Below are 19,264 nucleotides of genomic sequence, written 5' to 3'. Positions count from 1 at the left end.
GGGACTTGTAGAGAAAAGGCAGGTGTTATTTCCCACATTGACACAACACACTGATATTTCCAGTTTTGGCTCAAAATATGTGAGTATGCATGTGTATAAATGCTGTAAAAACTATGGAGAAATCTTTGAAAGTATCTGTAAATGTGTATTTCTTGAAATTACTAGATCGTGTACCAATCGTCAAATTAGTTCCACTAAGCTAAAGCTTAAGTATCCTATGTCACCTGATGCAGGACACTTAAGGTTGGCTTAATGGAACTAATTTTAAGATTTGTTAGTAATGTCATTCTAATCTAGTGTATGTTGTCTGGAATTCTTTCTGGTTTAAGATTATTTTAAAATCCCAAATGTAAAGTTAACGGGGTGTTTTAAGTGTAATCTCAGAGAAAGAGAGAGAGAGGAAAACTCAGCAAGATGACTCTAGAAGAGAATTACCATAACTCAGCATAGCTTCCAGTATCTTCCCACTTACGCTAGGATTGTTGCTGGAGCTAATGAGGCTTGAGAACAGTTAGCACTGTCAAATCACAATGGAGTCCAGAGAATTTCAGAAAAACCTTTCTCTAACAAAGCTGTGAAAGCTGAAGACTTAGCATACTGAGAGGAACAATGATTCACATTGCAGACCACACAACGTATTGCTGAATATTCATATACTACAGAATTAAGACCATATACTTAATATCGTAGAATGAATTGGAATACTTTGAACATTGCTCAGAAAGACAGAAATATCTTTTAGTACTCATAGAAAAGGACAATACCTATAGAATACGCTATCTCCTATGATAAGTCAATGGGAAACAGAACTGTCAATTCATTGTGTGCTTCCTCCAAGTAAAGCTACGATGATAACCAGAGCATATTTTAGTAAAACAGCTGAATTTTCCACCCCGCTTCTTCAGTGGAGCAGAAGAGTAGGATTTAAGGCACATTAGTTAGCATGCTATTCCATTGACCCTACTGAGTGGTGATTCTGTCTTGGACACATACCATGAGTTTTCTGCAGCAATGAGAGAAGGAGATTTACTGGAGGATTATTTTCTCAGAATCAAGGTGATGATTTAAAAAAATGTTGATCATGTTGAATTTCATCTAGTTCTAGTTTGGTTTTTAGTTCAGATGGAGTCAGTGCAGGATTTAGCTGTGGAACCAGGAAAGCTTAACATGATGAACTGATGTTTGTGGAGACACACAAGTGTGTAAGTTTTTTGTCTTTTTTATAAGCTCTTTGTCCTTGAAAATTACATGCAGCTCAGTAGGAAATCTGGGTGCAGGCAGCTACCAGGATCAAACTTATCGCTATATGATAGTTGTTTAAAACATGTGGTATGCTTCAGTATGGAATCTTTAAACAAAACAGTTCTAGCTTGCGGCTGTTGCTACACAGACTGTAGGCAGATAAGTCACAAATAGCTGAGCATATGTGTGGTGCAAGGTTAAAACAATAACAAGCAGGTCGAATCATTCAAACACTGGAAATCACTTTGACTCCAGGCCAAAAGCTTAGCTTGAGATGATATCAGTATGGGATAAAAAGAGGATAAGCTAACAGGCTTAGCAGCCAGCTTGTTGGAGTCAGCATATAGTATCTATACTTCCAGCAGGAGAGCAGATGGTCATATATTTAAGGAAGCACCAGACAGGGAGTCAGGAGATCTGAATTCTATTCCTGGCTCTGCAGCAGTGTTCCTATGTCACCTTGGGGAGTCACTTTTTTCCCCGTTTTTCTTAATCTTTTAAGTAGAGGAAATAATATTTGCTTGTCTCACAGGGCATTTGAGAGGCTAAACTGATGCTGAAAAAATGCTCTGAAGCTCTAAGAAGAACGTATGGAAGAACTGCAAAGTAAACTTGTTTGGAAGAAAGGACACTGCATGGTTTCATATGGCATGTTTGTGCCATATGTTTACGACCTTTCCTCTCCCCAGAATGTCCCATGCCTTTTTGCACACAGTTTTCGAGGAGGGAATAAATGGATTAAGCTGCCTTCCACATTTGCTAGAAAGATAAGCAGCTGCCAGTAAGAACTTGACCAAAGAACAGACTTTATTACTGAGAGAAACATTATTTATGCCCAAGAGGGCAATAGGCTTGTTGAAGTTAACTGTTCATCCCAAGATATTTTTGCATTGGTGGCAGAATAATGTCTCTAATGGCTTTTATTCTGAATTCAGCAGTGCTGCTTGCAAGCTGAACGTTAAGTACATACTTAAGTATTATCTTTTATGAACAAATCTTCTGCTGAAGTCCCAAAACAAGTCCATTTTTTAAATCAGTGAGAAATGTCCATGATTATTTGCACAGGACTTTCATCTAAAGCCCATTAAAATCAACTAGACTTCAAAGGAATTTGAATCAAAGACCTAGCGAGCAACAGTCATTTCTTCTGAATCCTATGCCCATTAAGTAAAATGACCCTATCTATCTTCATAACTATTTGGCATCATAGGAGTAATGTTTTCCCCACAGAATAAATAGCTTCTGCTTTCAGCGTGGAGGTGTAAGCTTTGGGCTGGAGTTGAATTTTAGTATGTATCATGATTTGCTCCATTTGTGCATATTTTTTTTGCAAAGAAAAAAAAAATATGAAGCCTTTTGGTTTTTTCCTTTATGCCTCCATTTTTCTTGTTCCTAGATTCTGAGTCCCTGTCAAGGGATTGAACCCCAATTCAAAGCCAGCTCCGGTAAAAGGGCACAGGCAGCACTGCAGAAGGCTTTAAAACATTAATCCATCTCATAGCAGTGGTGGAGACAAAGGAAGCAAAAGCAAAGTTTATCTGAGCAGATGTGCTGAGTGTCAATATGGAATATGGTCTTCCAACATGAGTTTGTTTTTCTGATTCCTCACAAATGGAGCTGCCTTTAATCCTGTAAACTGGACTTCCTTCAGCTCTTCTGGAAGTCACTGTGGGTTGAATATCTACATGGAGGGAAATATTCACCATTTTCAGGTTCAGGCTGTTGAGCAGGTTATAGTGCGTGGCAATAAAATGGGAAGGGTCTGGTGCAATTTATGAAGAAGAACATATTCTTCTCTTGCATGCAGACTGGTTTTGTGAGAACACACTTTTGAGTTAAGCTCCTTTTTTATACTGGGACAGTTCTGCTGCCTGTTTCCTTGATGACAGCCTTGGTAGTAATGTAAGAGGACTTCACACTTTGCTGAGAAAGATTTACAAAGATACCATAATTATAGTTAATGTCCATTGCATGTGTAAACAAACAAACTGACTTACTGGACTCTCTTCACCCAAAATCCATGCAGTTTTCTGCATTAAATCACCATGGGATAGCTTTAATCCAAGAGAGAAGCTGAGTGAAACAATTTCTTTCTGAAGAACTGTGCTACGTGTCTAACTGTAGTCTATTAAGGAAGGAATTCAACTGTTTACTCTTGATATATGAATTAAGCAAGAAATTAAATATTTCAGATAGTAACTAGCGCACTGTTTTGAGTACATAACAAAACCACTCTTTATGTAAAACAGTGTAAAGCTGATACTCTGTGGCCAGAGACTGATCTGGTCCAACTGAAAGTGGTTTAGATGAGACTCTGATGTCCCCATCTTTCCCTTTTACAGGAATGTTGGTGGTTTCTTTCATGTCCTCTTTTTGGCTAGGCAAGTGACAGAATTGCAGTTAAGAGGTCAAAGAAGTGCTCCACAAAGACACAAACACAGGAAGGAAGAGAGCAAGGATGGAGCTTGTGTTACCACTGTTCTCTTGTTCTTCCCATCCCTATGATTTTTATAAGCTAATCTTCACTAGTTGCCGTGGACTGACCTTGCAGGTAACACTTTCTCCAATGACTACCAACTTTGTCACATAACATTTTCAAAGATTTGAAGGTGACATGGAGAAAAATCTTCTTACTTCTTAGAAGTGCTTCAGTGAGAATGTTGGGGTGTGGAAGAGAGCTTGGAGAATTAAGAAAAAGTAGAACTATTTAAAAGTGAAGTTAATGATTCAACAAGGGCAGGTTCCCTTCCAGGGTAAGTCTGGTTATATATTATAATTGTACAAGTAAAGTGTTCAGTCCAGATCTAGCCTCCTCCTCTCTAGTCCTGCACTGCTGGGGCTGGGTTCTTTGCACAAAGATGTGGCTTTTTCTTGGGATCACCTTTTCTCTGGGGATGCTAATTCCTGGAAAACTCAGCTTGAAATTGCAATATGACGGGTGAGTGTGAATGAAATATCATGAAAAATTGTGCATGCAGTGAAATTCCCAGGAACTGTGTAAGAATAATAATAACAACTACGAACGGAAAACCTGGAGATAGGGTTACTAAGCTGTAATCTTTGTAAGATTTGGAAAGAAAATATAAAGATGGGAATTGAAGAAAGAGTGAACCAAATCCAAGCCAACAAAGATATGGCTGCAGCAGTAGGAGACACAGAATGCCCCTCAAATGCACCTCAGGATGCTCTGCTTCCATTAGCTGAAATTAATTTGGCTTAGCCTCTCTCATAATGAACTTTGAAATCAGATGCTGTAGGAATAAAATGCCTTTTCTGAGTATAAAGCAGGGGAGATGACTGAGCAAAATTATATCCATTAATAAAAGACAGCTGAGGTTATGTGAAAAAGATGGTGTCTCAAAAGCAGCTCAGATACTGAACCCCTGTTGGAAATCTGTAACAATAACAAAAAAAAGCTAATGGAATTGGTCCAGACAATCTTTACCCCAAGGTATTCAGAGAATGAGATTATCACATTTTTTATTACTGATTAATGTTTTTGAAAAGTATGAAATGTCTAGTTTTGCTGTATTCTCCATTCTTGGTTCTGCTTCATAAGAAAATGAGTGATATAAAATTATGCTGTTTGCCTGTCTAAACTATTTTGTTTCATTCACCCTCAACTTTACAAGGAATGATAGGTCACTCTGCCTTTACGGTAGCTGGGATTTGCAGGAGGGGCACAAATATAGTGTGGAGGCCAGCTATCCACATATAACTTTATACATGGAATTTTCTAAAGTAAACAGAGGAAGTAGCCCAGTGCTGAATGCCTCTAGACTAATTATATCCCCAGAATATAGTTTTAAAAAGGAGAGAAAACCAAGCAATACCTACTGCAAATTCCTTCATAGTATACCCATTCAACAACTCTCCTGGCAAAGCTCTTGGCAGAGCATAGAGAGTCACTACTTCTCTCTTTAAAATGTGTTATTTCCCTTGGATAATATTAGGCTTTAGATTTGTATAAGGGATGCAGTCAGCCTGTCGATTTCACTGAATAGAATTCAACAGACCCTTGGTAATGTAGTGTTCATTTTTGTTTCTAATTGCTGTCCAGGACTGAACCTGTTGAGTACTTGCATGGGATTTAAAAACACATTTAATCGAACGGTTAGTGTGACTTTGGGTGGGCAGCACCTGCACAAAGACGAAATGACTAGTAAAGCCCATTTTTGTTGTCATTTGCTCTGTTCAACAACTTAAACGAAATATCTGATCTATGAGCATCCAAGGAAACGCAGCTTGTGCTGAGAACTGTCCTTTAATTTGGTAAGAAAGCTTAACTGTAGCATTTAAAAAACTGTTGTTCTCACGTGGTCACATGGGCTGACTTTGCACTTCTCCACTGAGAATCCTAGTCCATAATCATAAACGAGTGTGTGCTTTCTAATCTTAGTTTACTATTAAAAATGATTTGTCTCCACAATGGCTATTGTAAAAGGTTTATCAGTAAATAAGAGCTGGCCATCTGGCAGCAATCTGACTGTCTGGCATTTCTTTCATTTGGTGTAATTAAGACATAATGTCAATGAGGATAGAGAGATATTACAGGATATTGTTTCCCTTCCTGATAGACAAAGAGCAAAGCAAGCCCAGGCATTTAGAGAGAATAAACTCTGAACTGCAGCTGAGATGTTTATTCTCCTAGCAAAGATGTTTATCCTGCATCTACAAGGTTTATTACAAAGATATCATGGCTGTTGTATCAAATAGTTAGCAATGCAAATGTAATCATTTTGCCCCATAGATGAGGGTCCTATATGCTAACGGCATCTCCTGAACCAGTAGTAAACAGCCCATTTTAACTATAAAGTTCTACGTTTCTCTATCAGCAAAGGTGATATTTTCAAGAGAGATGTAAAAAAACCCAAATCCCCCTGTTTTTCAGTGGATAATGTGAATGAACAATGAATCCTATTTGCATGTATATTAAGCTGATAATTGTACATTTGTGTATGGAAGCACAAATGATAGCAGTTGCAGTTCAGATGAAGAGAGCATATTATATTAATGACCATAATGACCATGGCTTTAATAAAAAGCCATGCAAGGCTTTTGCAAGAAGAATTTCTGTTACAAAAGCTTTAAAATGTAAAATGTTCTTTTTCTATACTTGTCCTGTAAAGGCTTCAAGGCCCATTGAAGTCACTGAAGGAGACTGTGAAGCAGTAGTTAGTTACTAGTTACTAACCAATGCAAACATTTCTCGAGTTTCCCATTCTATCACATCAGTAGTGGATAACTGCTATCTCATCTTTGAGTAATGTAATGTAGTCGTAAAAATCCACTCCTCATTATGAAACCCTTTCATTAGAAATGTCACATTTGCTATCAGTCCTGGAAAGTTGATCTGAACGAACACTGAAAAAAAATTAGAAAAATAATTAAAAGAGTTTTTTTAATAGAACATACAGATTTGTTTTTTCTGCATTTCCAACCATTTTAATTTGTTCTTTGTAAACTCTCAATATTGTTTTCATATTAAGCCTGTAGTAAATGAAATTTTCATGGGGCCTCATGAAAATATATACTCAGACACTAGGTCTGTTTGTCTTTTCTAGAAATAGAAAATGATAGCTCCTGTATTAGAAATTTTTGTTTCCTCCGAATTGAGTAAGAATATGCAGTTCTGGAGACCACACTATTCACTATTTGTGGAATAAACTGGCTATTCTCATGACAAGTAGTTTGTGAACATCTCAAGCTCTTAGCAATGTTCATTTATCATGGCTATCTAATGTTTTTGCATGCTGATAGATCAGCAAAGCACCAAGTCTATCTGGAATAACTGAATAATTCCTGAACAGGAGGGAAAAAAAAGTGACATCTTATCAAGTAAATAGTTTATTATATATTACCAATGATCTTGTTCTGGCCCTGGTCCTGCAAAGGCAAAAACACACACCAGGGCTCACGCGAGCAGTTGGCTTCAGTGAAGCTAGTATGGTGAATAAAGAATTGCCACTGGGAAGGAAGCAGAGTTAACCTAGCACTCTAGCAACAGAAAACTCACATCACTTAGTCCTATTTGTAGCTACAACATTCCAGGAATTCATCACTCAGACATGTTTTTGTTGGAACAGCACTCAGTTAGATGCTCTGTCTTCCTTCTACGTAACAAAATATCTCCTTTTGGCTTATGAAATCACGGATACTTTAACAGACATTAAAACTGATCTTGTTTCTCTGCTGAATTTCCAGGGATCAGGTTTTGCATATTGTGCCAGAAACACTTCAGCAAGTCCAGCATCTTCAGCATCTTTACAGCACTTTACTGGTGAGTAAGAATAACCATGTGTGCCCAAAAAGCAGAGTGGGGTCTTGGGCTGTAAAACAGATTTGCATGTAATTTTGGACAGGAATGAAGGTTAAAGTAAACTTGAAAGAGCTTTACCTAACTTTTTTTTCTTAGTGTAGGGTGGAATTGCCCTTCCACTACCTGAAGGAATTTATGGGAAGAAGTTAGTTTCCTTGCATGGCTCTGTGAAGGTGCTGCTCCTTATCAGTGGTGCCCGAGTCAATGGAAACACTCAGCCTGTGCTGCATGCTCTATGAACAGATGGCTGGAGAATAGTTAAGGGGAGAATTTGAAGGAAAACTTCTTCCATTTATTGAGATGCAGCAACTCTATCTTAAATATATTTTCTCGTTCTGAAAACAGAGCTTGACTTGTGCATTTCTTTCTTCTCCTCTGCACAGCTGGATTTGTGGAAGCCACTGCTGCCTGAAGACATCTGGGCTGGAGAAGACCTGCACATAAGGGTCCCAGCCCCTCTGGTGCAGGAGGTGAAAGACAGCTTAGATCAGCATATGATCTCTTACAAGTACAACCTCTAATTTCCTGATGGGAAAGGCTGGCTCTAACAATCTTCCTTGCTATCACAAAAGGTCCTGGCCCTTTCCAATGAACAGTCAGCAAGTACTGATGATAGGACCCAACCTTTGTTCCAAGTGCCTCCAACTTACCTTGACCTGCCCAAGCACAGATGCTATATATACCTCTGAGTTTTAAAAGCACATTCCCCTATGCCCTGTTTATTCACCTTCCAACTAGCCTGGACTGTGAATTTGGAGCCGGGATCTGAGACAGCCCAATCTGTCTTGTTTCCTGCTGTTGCCTTCTCTGTGGCAGAGGATGGCATTCAGATGTATGACTCAGTTTTTTAGCCTAAAGTCAGGAAGCCAAACTTGGTACAACCGCTACTTATAGGAGCATGCTTTACTCTTGGAAAGCATGGATACTTGAACACAGGGTCCTACCTATGTTGGAGAGCCCAAACATTTCATCGGTGTCACCGCAGAGAAGTAGTCTCTGTAGCTCTCCTTTTCCCTTCCCTCTCTTTTGTTGCTCCTCTGGTTTGGAGAAGAGCCCTTTCAAAGTGAATATTCAGCTAGTTTCTTCAAAGCTGCAGTTTCCTAGCCCTATCCCCCCTGCCAGGCTGGTGAGAATTTCCTGGCACCATCCAGCCAAACAGAGACATCCCAGCCTGGGACAAAGGTCCCACTGGCAGGTCCCCACTGTGCACACAATAGGGAGCTGTGAGCTGCAAATGGCCCATGATGCTTTATCACACCTACCCAGCCACACATCTTCACTAACTGCCATGCTTCTACTTCCAATCAGATCTAATCCAGATACAAAGAGTGTTTATAAAGCCAAATGGGATTAAATAAGATCTATTCCTCACACAGTCCCATTCCCATTTGGAACTGACTTGTTCAGGTAACCAGTAGCTAGCTATATTTCATATAAACAATCCTGTAGTCATTCAGGGCTGGTGACAAATGGCCTATGGACATACACTGACATTTACCACTCAAAGATAAGTTAAAGGAGGATTGGTGCCACTTCAAAGCTGTTTAGAGTTAAAGCTGATCTTGACATGCTGCATCTTGCCTGACAAATTCTTTTTAGTAAGTGTGATGCCCTGACAACCAGAGATGGAGAGAGATGAGGTGGGAACCAGTACAAACGATCTAGCATCAGGTTTAGGTATTCAGGACTTACACAATGTTCCAGAAGATATTTAACCTCTTATTTGTATCAAGGCTCTTCATCTTCCAATGGTTTCAACTGATTCTAGTAGAAATTTAAAGACTAAACTGAAGTTAGCAGCTTAATCTTTTTTTTTTTTTTACTTGGATTGGGGCCAGAACTGTACCCACCTTATGTAGGGTCCTAAAGAAAGAGGTTGGTAATTTAATAGTCAAGCTGAAATTTTGGCTTTGTATTACAAAAGGATTAAGATGAGTACAGCAATGTTAGAGTTAAAGTTCTTATAACAGATTCAAAGCAGGAACCACCTTTTAGAAGGCAGTTGCCATGCAAGGAAGGTAACATGACAGTTAGGTATATAATGATAAAGACATAAATGACAAATTATAATCAGGACATCAATATTCTGACTGTGTCAGACTCTGGGATTTCAATTCTCCAGAGCTCTGATAAGGCATTTTGCGTGTGTGGTTTCAGTTCATGGGAATTTGCACTGCCTGAATTTTAGTTTGAAGTTCAGATGTGAATAAACATCAAAGCTCAGAGTGAAAGTCAGCTGTAACTACCCTTAAAAGTTTCTTATGTGCAGTTTCCAGAAATGCGGATCAGTGCTACAGTCAGCAGAATAGCCTATTAGCACTTACAGTGTTTGAAATCAACAATGTTTAAGCTACCTTTGCAATTGTCTTATCGCAAGTGTTTACAATGAGCACAGATTTGTAATAGTGTCACAAGAGGCTGATTGCAGTGAGAAAGCACAGTGTATGATCCAACGTCCACTGAAGCCAAGGAAAAGGTTTTATTGACTCCCTTGATCATGGAATCATGCCTGTGCTATACCCATTTCTGGACTAATTTGTAGCTAAAAAGCAAGACGAACTTTTTGAAGGAAAGAGGGGTTTTGCTCTGATCTTTGTAAATTGCAATGAATGCTTCGTGAAGTCTTTGCAAATTGAAAATGTCTCCATAAAATACAATGAAACACTAATCTTAAATTTTTCACTTTTCTTTCCTTTTCCCAAAAGGTGGTATTTTAGAGTTTTGCCCAGAAGTAGAAGTGGTGAAGAAAAAAAGATATTGAACTTTTTTTTTGTAGAAAATTGTCAATCTTTAAAAAAAAAATCTGGTAAAATTATTACTTTATTGTTAAAACCCAGTGAAAATCTCAGTACTTTATGCTGATGGTAATGAATTTGCCAGGCAGTCGACAACAGAAGAGGCTAAATCCTTTCATTTGTTGATGTAAGCAATGTACCCACCATGATAGTTCTGCAGTAATTGTTAGGGGTTGTTTTCTTTTCTATCTTCCCCTTTCCCCCTTCCCTCAGAGTCCTAATACCTGACGTGCAGGAACTTGTGGATCAGAGCATGCCAAGGGAGAGGAGCAGCCACAGGCAGGTCCCAGAAGGTTATGTCTACACCCAATATCATCCAATGGAAGAGGTAAAGAGCAACCCAAGTCTGCTTGGTTTTTTTGTTGATGCTATTTTGTAAATGCCACAGCAAGAAACTGTGTGCTTGCACAAAGCTCAGCTGAAGTCAGTGGAGCTCCTTCTGGCTTTCTTCTTTGCAGAATCAGTCCTTACTCTTTGAGTAGAATCTCAGCCTGGTTGAATTGAACATGAATTTGCCATTGATTTTGATTAAATCCTCAATTCCTTCCTGACCAAAACCTAAATGCTCTGCATGAAGCAGCCATATTGTTTTGCAAATAATATTCTGGGGTTCAGTTGATTGGTTTGCTACCTTTTTACCCTATTATGCTTTATCATTATCTCTAGTATTTATTCATTTAAGCCCCAGTATGTTTGATGCTGAGTCAAATGTGAAGTGCAATGACTATTGTGGTCTCTAGAATCCCAGTGAGGAAGAAGAGGTGAACAGTGGGAGACCCGTAGAAAGAAGTAATTTAAGGACAGGTTTTTGACACTTCAGGAGAGAATAACATCATGAGGGTGGGTAGTGAAGAATTCTTGGTGCTATGTTTCACAGACGAGTGGGTAAGCCTGGACAAAGGCAGAGCATGGTGGTATTCTTCCTCCTAACCACATGATAAGAGTGAGAGAGCAGAGTCAATCCTCATGTATATTTTGTTTGAGCTACCCATTGGGGAACTGCTGCTGAACTCAGATGTGGAAAATCAGTACTGATAGAGAAGAGACTGTCATACTGTTTTGAAGAGTTGATGGTGTGGCTCCATGTCTGGTGAAGTCAACAGAAAGATGCCCAATAGGATGGGCATGTTGAATGAGATCCAGAATAGAGTATCAGTGTTGTATTGCAGTGATGTTATCTTTTAACACCCAGTGAGATATGACCATGCCTTTGCTCAGAGGCAAGTGAAAGGCCTTCCATGAGTGTTAAGTGATTCAGAGATTGAAATAAGCTCTGAGGAAAACATTGCTTGTCTAAGCAAAAGAAAATGCTTTAATCTGGAAATGGAGGTGGGAAAGAGAAGTAAACTCCCACTTCAGACCAAGAATTCTCTGTGACCATTTCAGATTTATCAATGGATGACTCAGATCCAGAAAAGCAACAGTGAGCTGGTGACTCAGCACTACCTGGGGAAGACAATCGAGAATCGAACAATGTATTATCTGCAGGTAAGGGAGGAACTTTCTTAAAATGAATAAAAGGTATCTTCACAAAAAAGTACACAGGAGAAGACAGGATTCAGATCTTTCCTAAGACAGTGCTCATCCCAATTCACTGAAATAGAAGGAGATGGTTTTACTCCTCTACAGTACAGTAAGATTTGCCAACTTTCATATACATTATCACCATAACCTTGCTATTGCTATTATGCAGTGAAAACAACAAATTTAACTGAAGTCTTGTTTAGAAATACAAATCAAGCTGAAACTAGCTTAGCAACAGCTGTGCGTGAGGATAAAGTGTTCTGTTTTGTTGGTTTTATTATTTTTTACAGCATAGAGCCTTTCTGCTAGGAGTATTCCATAACATTTTTTATCGGACACTCTAGTAAAAACCAGTCTTAATAATTGGGTTAGTTATTGTCTAATCTGTTCCTATCACTGAGTAAAATTAGATTCCCTGCCTTCTTGTGCTTCCCCTTCTAAAAAAAAAAAGAATCTCAAAGTAAGAACAACCAGTCCTGTGAATGACTAATATAAATGAAAAAGAAACTGTTTTATTGACACTCCTGCTCAACAGACACTTTAAAACTCTTGTCCTGCGATACTACAGAGATGGGGTTATTAGGAAGAAGAACTTGACATAATGATGTCTGTAATAATAATAATCTCAGATAGCCCAACAGCATATCAAGGCACATCCTTTTCTTTCTGTATTACGCTAGGCTATTTTATTGTAATGTAACAGTTTTCCAAATGATCATTTTTACACTCTCTCAGATCAGTCAACCATCAGATAAAACCAAAAAGATCATTTGGATGGACTGTGGGATTCATGCCAGAGAATGGATCTCTCCAGCCTTCTGCCAGTGGTTTGTGAAAGAAGTGAGTCCTCACTTTTCCACTTAGATAATAAAAAAAACATATCACTTTGGATACTTCAGTTCTCTTCTCTATCATGGTACCAAGAATTATGCTTTTTCTGTTAAAATATAATTTTCAAAATTAGTACATAGTACAGATACCTGTGGAGACCAAAGTCCAAATCACAGTTTGAGATGAGATATGGGACAATATTTGTTAGCGCATTGTTTCCTCCACCTGAACTGATTCCAAAGCCACTGATCTTGATAGCAATCTCTCAATTTCCCACAGTGGCTTTTGGATCAAGCGTCTTTGCATCACAAAGCCACAGTCTCCCTGGAATAAAGCAACCCTAAGATATGGTATAGCAATGTTCCACGTGTACTGAAAGTACCTGGCGCACAGGTACACTATCATGCAGCTTTCATACCTACAAGACTATATTCATATGAAGTACACTATAACAGGATACACTGTCACTTTTTTAATGGCAAAAGGTAGATATCTCAACATATCTGGGGATCAAGTAGATTTTGGATACCATGGGGGTATCCAGGAGAGAGTGATTCCCTGATGATAGTGATTAACTGATGATACTTCTAAACTAGCTCTTTCCAGGGATTACCACTAGATTCTCTGCTCAGTCCTCTGTATTTTTTTATTTTCAGATTCTTCAAAATTACAAATCTGACCCAAAGATAAGCAGATTTCTGCAGAATTTGGACCTCTACGTCTTGCCAGTCCTCAATATTGATGGCTACATCTATTCCTGGGAAAAAGTAAGTAGTGAAAATCCAGGAACTAGATTGAAAGTTAGATGTGCACAGCATGTTTTGTTAATTTTAGATACAATCATAGCAATTATATTTAAACAGAGAACAGTGACAGAATCATTACTCACACAAATCCTCTCATGGCAGAGAGGTTTTGTTTCTTCTGGTAAATCAGCAGTCACTTGAGATTATAGGGCTAAAAATTCCTAGCAAACGTCATGAGCCTTGGGAAGAGAGAAGGACAAAACCACAGGATCAATTGCTTTGGGGTTTCTGGGGATGGACTTACTTCCCTGCTAACAGCACAAGGCTTGGTTGATGGAGTTAAGCATGTCTGGAGGAGTCAGTCATCCTTCACAAGAGATCTCAGCTAGCAGATGGGTCTAAGCACCTTTGCAGCATGGGACAGGAGGAGAACTGGTCAAATATTGGGCTATTTGGTTTTGAAATAGGTGTGCCCTCCCAAACAATCTTCCTTTTCTGATATGGAGAATAATGCAAAATGTTGGTCTTCCGCAACTCTCATCAAGCTTCCAGGCTCCTGAGCCCAGTCAAAACACTTTTTAATGCAGGACCTCAGCATGGCCCAACAGGCTCAGCCTACTGCCATGTGGATCCTGCTGTCTCCCAGCTTGCTCCCCGGCAGGTTTGGGGCACACCACACATTGCACTTGGATGCATAGATAATTCAGCTGGAAAGCTCGTCCAGGGAGTGCAGTGAGGTCTGCAGAGAACCAACTATAGCAGTGAGTATAGCAGGGAACCAAGGAACAGCAGCAAGATTAGCTGACAAAAAGCATTCATCTTCTTGAATCTGAAACAAACATAAGTTCAGCTATCGTCTCTTGGACACAGAGGTATCCCTCACAGTGCCAAGTCTTTTTTAGGAGTGCAACACTGCATGGAAGCAGTTGAGTACACCAGAAAAAGTATACTTTTTTTTTTTAAAGTTCAGGAGGCTCATTTGAAGGTGCATGCAGGCTTGTGGAATATGACAGCCTGGCTGTAGTAGATAAAATCTTCTATCACTAAACTTTATCACCCTCGCACACAGAGTTGCACTCTTACATTGCAAGAGTTACTCTGAATGCAGAGGTCTAAAATAAAGGAGTCTTTACACCGTATTATCACTAGGTCCTATGGATCATTGAGTTGTTATTATGTAACTGAAGTTACTTTTGTTTAGGATCGTTTGTGGAGGAAAAACCGTTCTCCCCATATGAATGGCACCTGCTATGGGACAGATCTGAACCGAAACTTCAATTCCTCCTGGGGCAGTAAGTTCCAAGTATTTCAGATCAGCAACACAAACGTAAAGCGAGAGTAATAACTAGTGTCTGAAATAAGATGAAGTCCTATAAGAAAGGAATACTCATCTTGTTGTCATCAAGACATATGTAAAAATAAAAACCTGGTTTGTAAAAATATTAAGTCATTGACTTTCAACTGGCATTTATTTTTGTGAGCAGAAAATTGCTGCTTATATAACTATACCTCTAAATCACTGCAGGAACAAGCATCAGCTCTAGGCAGCAATGTTAGGAGTTAGTCACTTAACAGTCAGTATTTGTGTTTGCCATGAATTTCAAGGAGCCTCCAAATCTTCCCTGGCAGGTGGTACACTGTGGTGGTATCAGAGTGTTTTCATTGCAGCCAGCCTGTAAATGTGCATTAAATATTTCAGTCTTGTAGCAAATTTTAGTTGCTACCAACGGAGTAAAATGTTAAAGTCCCACTGAGCTGTCTAGTCTCCCTGCCCACATAAACACATGCCTTAACACTCCAAGGTAAATTTCCTTGTTCCCTCTGAACTGGCTTTTGTATGTCTCTCCTTGGATTCACTTTTTGTATTCCTCTCCAGGTATTGGTGTTTCTTATAACTGCAGCAGTGAAATCTTCTGTGGATCTGGACCAGAATCAGAGCCTGAGACAAGAGCTGTGGCTCAGTTTATCGAAAGGAAGAAGAGTGACATTTTGTGCTATTTAACAATTCACTCCTATGGACAGTACATCCTCACTCCGTATGGTTCCACAACTAAACCTCCAAGTAACAGTGAAGAACTGGTAGGGCAAAACATTCATCTTCCACACTTGTAGAGAACAAGTACAGGCAGCAGCATGTGACACAACTCTATTTGCCCTCTTGCCTTTCCTTCAGAGGAGCTGGGCTTATTCAGGGGCTTGGCTCCCAGAGTTATTGCCGCTCTGTGCAGTATCAGCAAGGTTTATTCGCCTCAGAATTAATCCTAATCCTTCATCTTAAATCAGGAAAATTGAACTATTACAGATAGGGTTACTGCAATGCAAGGTAAGTGGAGAAGAGCACCAAGTTCCTGCTGCATACAAGAACACATTTGCAGTTTAGGATGCCAGCACATTATACACATATGGTTGTCACGATCGTGTCCAGAAAGGGTATTCCAAATGTGCTCACTAGGAGAATGGGAGGAAAGTAGGCACCTACTTCTTGGTTACTTCTCCCCTCAGTTTCTGAGTGTTCTAATTTGAGTTCATTAACATGTGTATTTATGAACATTCCAGTAGCTGAAGCCCTAGTCAAGAGCGTGAGGGACTTGGGTTTGGACTTCATATGCGTCATTGGAGAAGTCATTTAGTCTGTCTATGGCTCAGTTTCTAAAGATGGTGGGATACAGAGTCTATGGCAATATAACAAGTGTAAGAGATCAATTGCTGCTGTAGTCAGTATCAGTACGCTATACAGCATAGACTAATTCTCCAAAATACAGCCCTCTAGCCTTACCACAAAGCAGATATCTTCTCTACCTAATTGCAGAGTAATTTTTAAAATTTTAACATAATTTGCATTAAAAAAATCAAGAACAATTTGCCCAAATGTTTGTAATGGGTTTCTCTAAAGTCCTGAACTAATAATATCAAAACTTAAACCTGATCATATGTAAATGGAAAGCTGAAAGAGACAAAAATTTTGGTCCACTCAAAATAATTGCCAAATGTACTGGCAATGTACTGATGACAATGCCATTCCCATTTTGATCTTACAGATGCATGTTGCAGAAGAAGCAGCTGCTGCCCTGATGGGAAAGTACGGGACCAGCTACAAAGTAGGATCAACCTCTTTAATTTTATGTAAGTTTCTTTATGTTTCCCTTTGATTGCTCTGTTTTTCAAAGAAGAGAGTCATTCTTGTGTCACAGGCATCAGTAAGTACTGTTTTGCTGAGTTTCCTCTTTGAGTAATATTTAATGGGCTGGTTCGGTGGAACATCTAAGCAGCAGTCATTTGAATATAAGATAACACTGTACATTATAAAGCTGACTGCGGGAAGGAAGGAAGCATTGATCAGAAGCTAGTTCCTACATGAATTCCTCACAGATACATCACAGGGGACAGAAGGAGATTGGTGATAGATCATCCTGACCCTGCTGAAGTCAGCAGCAAAACTCCTATTTGTCTTCACTGGAGTAAAGCAAAAATTAAAATCCCAATCAGGTCTATAGTTACTCCATCAGACATTACCACATGGCAGCTGCTTGCAGTTCTGTGTGAAATATGTTGGTTTCAGCCTTGTTCCTAACAGACTAGATAGCCACATCACGAACACACCACCACGGCTGATATTAGTTGACAGCCTTTATGTATGGGACTAGAGGGCCCTAGAGACTGCTTGGTAAACCCAATCTTTTCCCAGTAAGCAATAAGTCACGCTAGTCACTCAGAACAGTAAGTAGCTGGCTCCAGTACCCATGCGGTTTTGCATATTCACAGCATCTGTCTGTGCCAGTCCCTGCGTCACACGAGTCACCTACTGCAGGAGCAATGCGGTTTAAGTATAAGGTAACTCGTCCATGCCTAGGACTGCATTTTGCCAGGGTTTGTACTTATACTGAATAGGTAAAAAGAAAGATCCATGAGGCAGATAAAAAGTGATACAGGGAGTAGCCAGAAATTTGTCAGACTTGACCAAAATTATGCTTAAAAAAAAAATATACAAAGAAATTCCAGGCAGCGTCAACGTCGGAAGTGAAGTGCCAGAACAGACAAATGGCCAATCCATCTTGTACCCCACACTATCACAGTAAAATGCTAAAAACACAGAATCCCTGGAACTCATCTCCTGTTATTGTACAATACCATCTTATGGAGGATTGTTTCACTTAGGAAACTCCATGGAAGACTTTTAGTATAATTAAGAATTGCAGCACCTATAAACTCTGCTCTCCATGTCACAGTGATATACGGTTACTGCTTAGTTCAGGGATTCTGGTGTAATCTTGCATTAACTATAGCAAGAAGTATTTTCAAAGAACCGTGCTTAATACATATACCTCCCCTCTATTTTTAAATTCACAGACAGTAACTCAGGCTCCTCCCGGGACTGGGCTCACATGATTGGCATTCCTTTCTCCTACACATTTGAACTGCGAGACAAGGGTACTCATGGATTTGTTCTACCCCCTGACCAGATCCAACCCACATGTGAGGAGACTACGTTGGCTGTGACAACTATCATAGACTATGTTGATCAGAAGTATTTCCCAGCTGGGGCTGTGATGCTGACCTCCAGCAGCCTGGGCCTGAGCCTTTGCCTGATCGTTGTACTTACATGGACCATTTCTTAAAAACGGCTTAGAGAACCCAGCAAGAGACTCCCATGCAAAGTATAATGTCCCTTTGAAAAGACAAAATTACATGAGCAGAGGAACTAAATGTCAAGTATTTCAATAAAGGCTCATCCCACAAAATACAAGCATCATCCATTTGTGGTTTTGATAGCTGTGTTTTAGGGAAGGAGGAAAGGATGAAGAGCTGTGGCAATTTCCCAAGCTTCACTTGCTGGCTCTGCAAGAAGCCAGCTTGAGTGGTGTCATTCCCAGGACAGAGCACTATTACTCCCTGGTTCTTGAGCATGTTTTCAGGGGCTCACCTGGGCCTATGCAGCCCTTCTGTCAGCCACAGTCCTGCTCTGTCACAATTCTCGCCACTGCCTGACCCCACTGACCCCTGGGTCTTGCTGGCATTAGCAGGACGCCTGTGATACTTAAATGTCCCCAATTCCCACTACAGAAAATTGGACAGCTTCCTTGACATCCACCTTCCTTCCCTAAACTGCCACATTGGGATTTAGCAGAAAATACAGGGCTTTGAAAGCTGGTGAAAGGTCATAATCAGGCAACCATCAACAGCAGCCTGAAACAAGCTGAAGAGTTGAGCTGGTGCAAGCGTGTGGGGACAGACAAGACGTGTGGCCCTGTCACTTAGATGCAGTTGGATTAGTGAAGATAGAAACTGCCCAAATCCTTCAAAAATACAAAAGGGAAAGGGAAAAGGAAGATGAGGATGAGATGCTATTCCTACAGAGCAGACCAGAGAGTGATTTCTTTGCATCCTCAACTTCCAAAACTGTGTGACTGGTGGCAACAAATATTCTCCTAAAGTCAGACTCCTAAGGGATTTCATTACAGATGGTACGTAAAGAAAGTCTGTTTACAGAGGGGTGCCTTTCTTACAAACCACCTTAATCCTTTGGGGCTGACTGCAGAAGGACTGGGGCCTGGTTGTGTGGCTCTCCATCACTTGGGAGAGCCTGCAGCCTGCAGAGATCTGCCTGGGATCCTCATGTGAAGCTGGAAGCTCAGTGGAGTGCCAGAGAAAAGGAAACATTTCAGCCCATTGAGCAGGCACCCTCCGCCCGAGCCACTTGAAAGGAAATGAAAAGGAAAGAGCTTCTGTGTTGTTACGGCCAACACCAGAGGGTGCAGGGCATTCACTGAAATAGAGAAGACCTATTTTAACCTGTACTCTGTCTGCTT

General features: G+C 40.0%; 1 protein-coding gene across 1 annotated transcript; it reads left to right on the top strand.

Annotated features, from left to right (window-relative positions):
• The first annotated feature begins 4,100 nt into the window (after positions 1-4,100).
• Positions 4,101-18,073, top strand: CPO (carboxypeptidase O). The gene is made up of 11 exons (XM_075512403.1): positions 4,101-4,180; positions 7,447-7,522; positions 7,945-8,069; positions 10,570-10,684; positions 11,743-11,844; positions 12,616-12,720; positions 13,368-13,478; positions 14,659-14,749; positions 15,334-15,536; positions 16,496-16,580; positions 17,805-18,073. The coding sequence occupies exons 1-11, from the start codon at positions 4,101-4,103 to the stop codon at positions 18,071-18,073; spliced, it is 1,362 nt and encodes a 453-aa protein (XP_075368518.1).
• Positions 18,074-19,264: the final 1,191 nt, after the last annotated feature.

The sequence above is a fragment of the Mycteria americana genome, chromosome 9, assembly GCF_035582795.1.
Source record: "Mycteria americana isolate JAX WOST 10 ecotype Jacksonville Zoo and Gardens chromosome 9, USCA_MyAme_1.0, whole genome shotgun sequence".
Lineage (NCBI taxonomy): Eukaryota > Metazoa > Chordata > Aves > Ciconiiformes > Ciconiidae > Mycteria > Mycteria americana.
Note: the sequence above shows the minus strand (reverse complement) of the source record. Positions and strands in the feature narration are given on the sequence as shown.

What these genes read in the sequence shown, in the direction of transcription:
- CPO (XM_075512403.1), top strand. Translation starts at nt 4,101, where the DNA reads ATGTGGCTTTTTCTTGGGATCACCTTTTCTCTGGGGATGCTAATTCCT. An exon ending in ATCTTTACAGCACTTTACTG is followed by an intron (nt 7,523 to 7,944) that starts GTGAGTAAGAAT and finishes TCCTCTGCACAG; the next exon opens with CTGGATTTGTGGAAGCCACT. An exon ending in ACATCTATTCCTGGGAAAAA is followed by an intron (nt 13,479 to 14,658) that starts GTAAGTAGTGAA and finishes ACTTTTGTTTAG; the next exon opens with GATCGTTTGTGGAGGAAAAA.